Source organism: Mycetomoellerius zeteki, unplaced genomic scaffold (assembly GCF_001594055.1).
Source record: "Mycetomoellerius zeteki isolate Tzet28-1 unplaced genomic scaffold, Tzet1.0 scaffold35, whole genome shotgun sequence".
NCBI lineage: Eukaryota > Metazoa > Arthropoda > Insecta > Hymenoptera > Formicidae > Mycetomoellerius > Mycetomoellerius zeteki.
In genome coordinates, this window is record NW_017257338.1 from 1,251,149 (window position 1) to 1,261,606 (window position 10,458).

Sequence of the window (10,458 nt, forward strand, 5' to 3'; positions counted from 1 at the left end):
ATTACCGTTATGTTTCTATCGGTATGATTTCACTAAATTCAATTTCTGATGCTATTAGATGAACATCATGATGTAAAAAACTTTAACATAATTCAATTATTGTTGAACATGGATAAGAATCGTGACTATATATATTTCTATTTAAATACGAAGTCAGAAAAATTATATCAATATTTTAATTCAATTTTCATATTTATAAGAAACGGAAATTGAAACATACAGATCATTGTTCTAAAGAATTTGTTTTTTATCTATGATGTGTATAAAATATTGTATATAAAACACGTATACAGAGATTCAATATCTTTTTGTACTATTTAATCATGTTGTCATACTAACGGTAGACTTAACGATATTATTATAGCGAATAACTTTTTCGCGTTACCGTCAAAATAGATCAGATCTTTCATTATGTGTAATACACATATTCAATATAATCATAAATAAATCATAAATCCGAGTCCTATTATGAAATTTTACTAAAAAAAAAACACATTACCGTAATATAAATTTTAACGCAACTATCTGAGATAATACAATTAAAGTGTGAAACGAATTTTTTTTTCAAAAAATTGAATATTCAAAGATTTTCTCACTCTTAAGGATAGGCGTTTTTAGAAATTAAAGTAAACGTGATATTAAGAACTATCTCTTAGATTTTGTTAAAATTTGCTTATTTTGTATTTATTCCGATTGCTCAAAATCTAAGTTTGTAGTTATCTTATAAATCATTATTACGTACAAGTTTTGACAAAGCTATTTAAATCTGAAATATAACGCTAACGCAATTGAAAAAGCATCTAATAACAAAAAGAAATAAAAAAACAGTTTATATTTTAAAAATAAGTTTGATATATATTATAAAAATTACACTATTTAAAATTACACTATTCATTTGGACAATTTTACAGATATCTAATTTATTCGTAAGTACAAAATGCAATATGTATATTTTATTTATTCTTCTAAAAACTTCTAAAATAAAAATAAACGATAACAAATAACAATATAATTTTTTTATCAATTATGTTTCTCTCGGAATAAATTTTGACAATATTTTATTATAAAACTCGTCAAATTCTTATATTTTATGTATTACAAGTATATCTCTTTAACATGTAAATTCTAATCCTGCTGCAGAAATTATAGTAACAAAACTTCGATAAAATCTGTGAGATAGCTCTTGTCATGGTATGTATCGCTCATTTGCGAAAATAGAACAGCATTCTACACAAGTAGGTGCCAATAATACTATAAATTAGATATAACGCTAACGCTTTGAGATAAATCTACTTGGCCCCTCAATACTTTTTGCTGCAATCTCTTGCAAAAAATTTTTGCCATAAGCTTATTTCGACGAGCTTCCTCTTGCCGTTCTTGTTGCCGCCGCTTAAATCGCACTTCATTCAGTCGGAGATATCGTTTACGTGATCTCTCCTTCATCTCCTCATCGGTAATTTTTCGCTGCATGTAAACTGCAATAACATATTTACGAAAAATTATGGTATAAAGCTATAATTTGCAAATTTTTGTCAAAGTATAACAAAATGTAAATTATTAATTAGACATATTTACAAGATAAAATGTAAATTATTAATTAGACACATTTAATCTTACCTGTTGGCTTTCGTATTGGTGCGGATTTAATAACGTTGGACATACTAGCTATCGCCAATAACTGTATTCGCTTTTCTTTCCTCAATTCGCGCAATTGGCATATTTCCGACAAATACTGCCGGCGTGTTTCCGCATTGCCCACAAATTCAGGATTATTCCTAGATAAATAATCCTAAAATCGGTTTAATGTCATTAATAAAAACTGTACTGCAGTATTATCTATCCTCTTTGAATTAAAAAATTTTAATTCAGAATACTGCCATCGCAAATAAAGATTATTTCAAGTAATAAGATTTAATATCCGAATATCTCATTTATTAAAATAAATCAAATTTTCACCTGTAATGTACTCGTTTGATGAAGACTTTTGCTGGCATTATTTCTTTTCATAATATCGCAAGGACAGCTATCAGATTTTCCTGCATTCAACGGTTGTTTGAAGACTTTTGGTATATCTGAGATTTCATTTTTCAAAGCATTTGTTTTTGTAAACGATAATTCATACGCGACAGCTTTGGGATACGTCTGACGACAGCCACATTTTCTGGTATTTTGATATATGGCACCACACACGCGGCAATGTTTGTAATTTCTCTCAGTCTCGTTAATACTGGTATCATCCGCGTAATTTGGTTTAGATGTGTAACTCTTGCACGCTTTCCCTTTGACAATGTCTTTCGCTTGATTATCATTACAGGAGCAAGCCTCATCGCAATTGCATTTTAAGCTACTTTGTACTTTACGTTGTTGATTCACGTCGCTATTCTGCGAACTGTCAGAGTAAATTTGTGTCTGCGGTTGACGCTCTCCTATCTTTAGATGATAGTCAAAACGGCACAAGCCGTTTGTATTGTCGATTTTACCACCCGTATAACATTCGCACAGTGTTTCTGCAGTTCCCGAATTATGGCACGCAGCACAATCGTTCGTGCAATTACAAATCTTCCCCGTGTCACTCTGTTCGCTGTAATTTAGCGCGCGTATTCTGTTCTGACTTTCCGCGTTGTAGTTTTGTCGGGATTTTCCAATGACAATCCTCCTATCCGCGTCGTTAGCAGAGACATTATCACACTCGCAAGCATTTCCACAGGTTTGTTCTACCCCTGAAATGTTACCGTGGGTACAGGAAGGGTTCTTTTGACATACACTGCAGACGGTATTATTAACATCTGTAACAGGCTTCTGTTTAAAACACAATGGACATGTCGTAAATGGTCGTTTGTAATACTCAGTCCGTTTGGCTTTAACAGTGCTCGAGCCGCCCTTGTTATCACCTATGGACGGATAAACGCTATGTGCACAATTGCATTTTGATTTTGACGCATTGATTTGATTCTTAGCCTCTTTCTGTTTCGGCTGGACGCTGCTACTTTGCGATATACGATGATGAACCGACTCCGTCGCGCTGTTGTCGCTCGCATAATTTGTTTGTGTCTGCTGCGAAACGGCTGGCGGCACGTCTTCTTGATGACCCTTTCGCGACTTGATCAAAGCCGTCTCGGATGAACTCTGTTTACATCGCGTGCACGTCCGTTGTACAACTGGGGTGGTGTGCGTTTGACACGACTGATCTCTGCACTTGGTGTCGTTTTGATAATGCGCACACGGCTTTTGAAGATTCGCGTACTTCGTATCGTATACGTCGGACTCTGTCGTCACCGGTGTTGATAATGTTTCCCGAGGTAGCGTCTGCACGCCGACAGCGATATGTTTCGTCGCAGATCTCCGCGTTCTGCCAACAGACACAATCTCCCCGCCAGTCTTCGAATAAGCACTGGCCACGCCCGTGGCCGTTTGAGTGCAACTGTTGCGTTTCATGATCCTCTGAACCACATTATCGCCAGCGGCTTCACACGCCGCCAAATTGCAGTGAGACGACCATGGCTCGTTAACGGAATCTTCCCGCAAGTCGGACATGTTCCTGAGAACATTAAATTTAATGGTGTTAGATTGTACGAATTACAGTCACTGCATTATATGTAGCTGGTATTCATAGTATTCGGTTCTTATATTTAAGACTGTTTTAGTATAGTCTTAAGATGTCATAAATAAATCAATCACAAAGTCGTATTAATACGGGACTACACAGTAAACAAATTTGTGTTAAATTTAACACATTTCATATGTCCCAAACGGTCCACTCAAATTTTTGTGTTAATTTAACATAAGATAAATATATCAAATACGAAAGAAAGCCATGATCAGTCAAAGTTAGACGTTTTGAATAATACATTATATTCTTTATTAAATCAATTTATTTTCCAGATATGATTGCGCGCAGATAACTTTCGGACTTTCAACACAATCATTCTGAAACGCTAATAATCCTCCCTAAATTATTAATCCTCCCTAAATAGATTAGAAAGAAAGAAAGAGAGAAAGAAACTTATTGCAAAAAGTATTACCTCAGTCAGGGTTCGAACCTGGGACCTCTCAACTTTCCGGGAAGAGTGTCTTATATAAAATAAATGTTAGAAAGTAACACAAATATTATATTAAAAAATTAACACAAGAAGCGTAATATTTTAACACAATTTAAAAACAAATTTTTTTATGTTAAATTGATACATTTATAATGTTAAATTTAACTGAAATTAGATGCTATTTTTAGTTTAGACAATGCCTCTGTGATATTTAACATATGCAATATATAGATATTTATTGTTACAAAGAGAAAATAACACAAAATATCTGTATCTTTTTACATATAAAATATGTAACTAGTTGTACAGAACATGTTTCTTCAATAAAATTAACATTTATAATATATTAAATCAACACACATTTTATTCATTTATTCTTAGAATTTGTATTTTAAAACTACATTATTTTTATGTTATTTGTTTACTTACCTATAAATTATGTTATTTTAACACTAAGAAAAGTTAAATTTTAATTTAACATAAAATATTCAAATAACATAATCACATTATGTTAAATTAAAACTCGGATATGTTAAAAATTCAACACAAAATTTTAACAAGGATTTGAGTGGACCGTTTCTAACACAAATACAAAATATTTTTTACTGTGATATAAATATCGGCTCAGATTGTACAATCATTACAATATATTATAAACAAATACGAGTTACCTATGCATGGCATCCGCGCGTTGTTCCCGCCTAGGTATCGCTGTTTGCTTCGACTTAAGATTCGCCGATTTAGATTTTCTTGGTGATGATTTTGGTCTTTCCAATCGCCTGGGTTGTTCCAGCAATCTAGCAAATAGAATGAAATCCAAATTAAAAGATATAAGATTAAAAAAACGGAGTTTGCTAAAATGAAAAAGTTAGAAAACAGAGCAACACATACTTTTTTAAATTACAGAGATGACTAATCTCATTTGTAATCCAAATAAGTTGATTTCTTTTCTCCATCTCGGCGTAATTAACGAGCTTGGAATCACCAGATTCGGATATGCTGCACTTCTTCAATTCAAATTGTCTTTCAGACGACGTCGTCGGTAATCTCCAATCGGTATTATTATCCGTATTATTGTTGGACTCGACTGGTGTTCTTCTGTTATTTACGACGGCGTCCAGTAAGATCCTGTTGTGATCCGGTGGTATACTGTTCGTCGTGGTTGACTCTCTGTGTGGCAGTTTGCAGTTCTCCTTGAAACAAAATATATCATTTACCTTAGCGTTCTTATGATTGCGCTGAGGCACAAAGCATTCGGAGCTCTCGCTCTTATCGGGATCCGTTGGCGTATTACTAGTTTGCTGACAGTCATCCGTTCTCAATCCTAATCGTGCTTTCCTACCGTCCATTTCCGTTCTATCAGTATGTCGGTCAAACTTGTCGCTGTTACTACTCTCTAACGCGACTTCCTTTATGACGTCGCTGGTAGTCCCCATCGATTTCTGCATGGATATGTCCTTCTTCTGCAGGTTCCACTCATCCGAGGACTCGGTGGTGCTATGCTTGTTCGTCAGGGCCTGAAGCAGCTCGGCTCGGTATACCTTGTTCCTGGCATCATCCGGATTCCAAGGAACGTTATCCTCCAAATTATGCTCTATCTTGTCGTCTGTATATTTCGCAGTTATGAGTCGCTTAATCACGTGCTGTATCAGTCTTTTCTTGACCTGCTTGTCGCATTTATTAGCGTCGACGAGACTCTTCAAGATGTTGACGCTTCTCTCCAAATCTCGAACCAAGCTGTCCGAATCTCCCCAGAGCTTATCGTTGACACTGGAACTGCTGTTTGGTAACGTCGAGTTCGATCTACCGGTATCCGAGGAAACGTGGCTGTCCCTTCCGTTTGGAACGTTCGCGTAGGTGTGTCCCGGAAAATATTCGAAACTATTGGCTCTCCCGGATACGTTTTCCGTCTCATCAGGCTGCGGTGTCGCCGAGGTGGATACGTTCTGCGAGATGTCCGAGCTATTTCGACGTTTCTGGCTCTCCTTCGCCTCCGTGCTGACCTCGGTGTCGCCTGCCGAACGAGAAACGTCGCATTTTCTCGGATTTTTAATTTTATATGTACCTTTAGACCTTTTCAAAATAGAATGTATCGCCGTTTGCAGATTAGGATCCTTCTCCACTGTCGGCGGTTTCGTTTCTTCAAAATCCGAAACCTGCACGCCAATGGATTCCTGAGTGCACACATCAGGACTCGTTTGTATCACCTTGTCGCAAGTGGCGGGTTTATTCACTACGGTAGAGATGGAGGACGTGGAGTTAAAGATTAGAGGAAATACAGTTTTCCTTTCTTTAACGTGAAGATTTACTTCGCTCTGGCTCCTCTTCAACAAGCATTTCGATGATAACGGGGGTATTACATTCATCGAGATGCTTTTCTTCAATGGCGAACTCGATGGACGAATGACTTCCTTGCGTTTATTTACGATCCTTTTCTCCACCGTCGAATATTTTGCTAATGGAACCTTAAACGTCGACGTGGGAGTGTCGTGTATCTCCAGTCTGGTAGGCCTTACTACAGCTTTCAATTGCATGGGATCACTTGGAACGCGTCTCTCTTGTGACTTTATGTCATCTCCCGTTATAATGCCTGGCAAATGATTCTTTACAATAGGTGTTATCTCTATCTCGCTCTCCGATCCCGAAACATTTCCGATTAACGGCGTGGAGTTCGCATCGGGAGCCGTGGACGATTTTAAACCACTCGGTGCCGTCGCGTTCTTCCCGGATTGCATCCCTGATTCAGTGGTACCTTCCGGATCTAATCGTAAGGCGGCGGAGCATCCTCGTGCTAAAGCCATACGTTCTATGGTGCTCAACTTTTTGTCGTCTTGCTTATTGTGAGCGTGTGAATTGAAGTAACCGACGTCTGCGCCGCTGTCCCACTCCAGTGGTTTATAGGATGCCACGCTGGAGGTCGGAGAGGACAGTTTTCTCTCGTTCACCTCCGGAAACTTTTCCTGACTCTCGTTCCTCTCCTCGTGTATCGTTTCCGGGGTAATACGCTTGAGATCTGGCGATGGCGTCTGGATATCTATCAACGGTTGAACATACCTGGACGAGGCCTGATCCAGAGAAGGATCCGTGTTCGAGGACTGCCCGATCAACGGGGGTCTTATCCACCTACGCCTCTCTTTCGGCACGCAGGGCTTCAAATTGTACTCCTCTCCGACGCAGCCCTGTCTGCTGGATGTACCCACTTGGGCGTTTAATTCGTACAAGCTGTAATAATTCTTAATAGCCTCCTGCGGAGTATTCGACACAGGTAGCGAGAAATACTGATCCAAATTAAGATCTTGGGAATACTTGCGATAATATTCCATTACCTGCGCGGAGAGGCTCTTCTTGTCGGAGAGGTGCGGTCTGAACTTGGGCGGTTTGACCGACAGCGGCGAATGGCACGACGCCGGGACGTCGTTGCATTTTTCACGCGCCGGCTCGTCCGGATTCTCCAAGTCTCTCAGACGACGGCCCTCGTAACTGGATTCCGAGTCGTATTCCATACTAATACTAACTGTCTACGATACATTCTCTCGCATCCTCGGCCTCTCATCCCCGGGTCCCGCCGACGCGTTCAATCGTCCTGTAAATTCTCGTTGCTCGGCGAGCAACAATCGAACGAAAACATACCTAGCCCGCTTTAATACTTATAAATCGCTTTAGCATCTATCGTCAACAAAAGTTTGTAGGTTATGACGCGGAAATGCGCGTCACTTGGCGACTCGAATATTCACGTCGAAATAACAATCCTCAGCGACTTCGTGGGTTTTTTCGCGACGCAATGTCCGCTTGGTACGTCCGCTTTGCTACGCACTGCGTAATCCAAGTGATGACAGTTACAATTATTTACGTTACGACCGTTCAAATCAAATTCTTGTTTACATCCACTGCTCATTTTAAATACATTATAATCGGATGAGTTTTTGAACGCAACTCCGGATTTCTCGAGTTCCCGCTCGATTGGCGGATGGAAGAGGATAGTTTTACGAACGCATTATCATCGCCGTCTATTTCCTATTTTCAATAATTTCAATGGGAAAACTAGTCTAATAATAGTACTAATAATGATAGTCTAATAATAATAGTCTAATAATAATACTGGTTGCAACTGAGAGCAAATTGGTTTACATATTTTCAGTGTTAATAAATAATTTAATCCTTTCAAGTTTGAGGTTATATCATAGATCTGTTCTTTTCAGCTGAACTTTTTACACCGTTTATCTATCTTTCTTTTCCATCCATGTTGGAGAAAAAAGGAGGAAACATTGAAAATGGCTGAAAGTAACAGACTTCTTACAGGACCGGCAGTATTGTTTACTGCGATATTTCAAAAACACGAGGTTTCTGGAGATTGGAGGGAACATATGATGCAATTGGCCGTGGGATCAGTCATAAGTACAGTCGTTTAATTTGTTCGCAGATTCTCGCTATTCTTTGGAAGATCTCAGGCGTAGACGTCATAAAATTTCGATAATTCTGACAGGCTGACGGACACGTGCGAAGCTTATTTTATTTTTACGCCACGAAAACCGCGTGACAGAACGCGGTGCGACGTCGTCGGGTACGCAAGCTAGTGTTCCTAGAGGAACTCTTAATGCAAGCTCGAGATGCTGCCCATTCTGCGTCTTGGTGCACGTGTGGTGTGCACTCGACATGCAGTACGTTGTCACGCTCCAATTTTGCGCGAACCAAGCGTCACCGGAGCACTCCATCACGTGAGATTTACTCACGAGGACAGTGGCACTCGTATAGAATTGGGCAAATTAGAGGGGAAGATGAGGCTAATGTTTACATGCAAGAAATGCCAAATGAAAACAAGCAAGCTGATATCGAAGCTGGCGTACAATAAAGGAGTAGTGATAGTGAGATGCGACGGTTGCAGGAACAATCATCTTATTGCTGATAATTTAGGATGGTTCTCGGAAATCGGTAAAAGAACAAATATCGAAAGAATCATGAAACTGAAGGGAGAGACTGTGCGAAAGGTAATAAATGATATGGATGGCTATTACGAGGCCATTTCGAAGGAGGAGTTCAAGACGCAGAACAAGGATGCTGATGAAATAAAACCAGACGACGAATGTTCTGATAAAATTAAAATGATTGAGAAATCACAGGGAAGTTAAAATTCCTTTTGAATGCTAGCCTTTATTCTCCAAATAAAAGTAGAATATAAGTGTAGGCAAGTACAAAATGTTTTGTTATAAATTTATTGCAGAATTTGTATGTTTATAATATGTAACGTTAATAAATACAGCCATAAAATGTATGCAAGTTTTATAAATGTCGAATATACTGAAACAAATCATTAATTTATGTTTAGGTGAAAGTATTGTCGCGCTGTGGTTGGAACATAATTTTAAAACAACAAAATTCATCTGTAGATTCACATTTACTGATATTTACTGTTTTTTTTTTACATTACTGATATCTGAAAAACAAAAGAAGTAGAAGATTACATGTAAGAATCAACCTTACGCATGTATATATTTTTTAAATATACTTATATCTGCTAGAAGTAGTCTAACAATACTTGTTTTAAAAAATAATTTTTATCTTACATGTCTGTTCAATATATTTTAGAATTTATCAATTGGCGCAATTCTTATGAATAATAAAAGTGTTGAGAAAGGCTACGAACCATAAGAAAACAATATGTAAATAATAGATATAATATAATTAATAAGAACAAATTAAAAATAATACGTTTTGTATTATTTTTAATTTGTTTGTTCTTATTAATTATATTATATCTATTATTTACATATTGTTTTCTTATGGTTCGTAGCCTTTCTCAACACTTTTATTATTAATTTATATTAATTGAACCATATTACACGATGTATTCTCTTATGAATAATTATCTATTTATATATATATTAATCGATATTTCAATCAATGTAGACCATTTGTTTGGCACAAAGGTATTATTACAAATGGTTTCTCAACAAATTCTTAAAATCATTGATACTTTATACAATTTTGTAAAAAGAATCTACAAATAGAAAAAATATATAAAAGTAGGTATTTATTCTTATTTATACCATTATTGCATATGACTTGTAGTCATTAATTTAAACATAATGAATAATAATAGTTTCTTACGAGTGAATAGTCCATGTGCCTCATATACATTTGTAATGTACGTAATAAGACAATAAGAATATTATTTTAGATCATACATGTAATAACTAGGAATTAAATGCCTATACTAGTCGAAGCTGGATCTTTAATGCTTAAATAATTTAATATGAATTATATATTTACATGTACATATATTTACTATATATGTACATGTATATATACCATATTCGTAGTCATTCGAACTGCGCGCCGAATTGGTTTTCCAGGCTTATAAACGCAATTAAACTACAGTAATAATATCACGAATTAAATTGACAAGCAATTTTTAATAATT

The 10,458-nt window shown here is 36.8% G+C and overlaps 2 protein-coding genes across 2 annotated transcripts; one reads left to right on the forward strand and one right to left on the reverse strand.

The window, feature by feature from the left end:
• Positions 1-1,057: 1,057 nt before the first annotated feature.
• LOC108725579 (uncharacterized) lies at positions 1,058-7,922 on the reverse strand. The gene is made up of 5 exons (XM_018452678.1): positions 4,932-7,922; positions 4,712-4,837; positions 1,957-3,538; positions 1,618-1,789; positions 1,058-1,475 (listed from the first exon to the last, which is right to left on the reverse strand). The coding sequence occupies exons 1-5, from the start codon at positions 7,541-7,543 to the stop codon at positions 1,252-1,254; spliced, it is 4,716 nt and encodes a 1,571-aa protein (XP_018308180.1). The 5' UTR covers positions 7,544-7,922; the 3' UTR covers positions 1,058-1,251.
• A 407-nt stretch (positions 7,923-8,329) lies between these two features.
• LOC108725516 (DNL-type zinc finger protein) lies at positions 8,330-9,400 on the forward strand. Its single transcript, XM_018452566.1, has one exon. The coding sequence runs from the start codon at positions 8,648-8,650 to the stop codon at positions 9,164-9,166; it is 519 nt and encodes a 172-aa protein (XP_018308068.1). The 5' UTR covers positions 8,330-8,647; the 3' UTR covers positions 9,167-9,400.
• Positions 9,401-10,458: the final 1,058 nt, after the last annotated feature.

What these genes read in the sequence shown, in the direction of transcription:
- LOC108725579 (XM_018452678.1), bottom strand. Translation starts at nt 7,543, where the DNA reads ATGGAATACGACTCGGAATCCAGTTACGAGGGCCGTCGTCTGAGAGAC. An exon ending in CATCTCTGTAATTTAAAAAA is followed by an intron (nt 4,838 to 4,931) that starts GTATGTGTTGCT and finishes TCTATTTGCTAG; the next exon opens with ATTGCTGGAACAACCCAGGC. An exon ending in ACCAATACGAAAGCCAACAG is followed by an intron (nt 1,476 to 1,617) that starts GTAAGATTAAAT and finishes ATGTTATTGCAG; the next exon opens with TTTACATGCAGCGAAAAATT.
- LOC108725516 (XM_018452566.1), top strand. Translation starts at nt 8,648, where the DNA reads ATGCTGCCCATTCTGCGTCTTGGTGCACGTGTGGTGTGCACTCGACAT.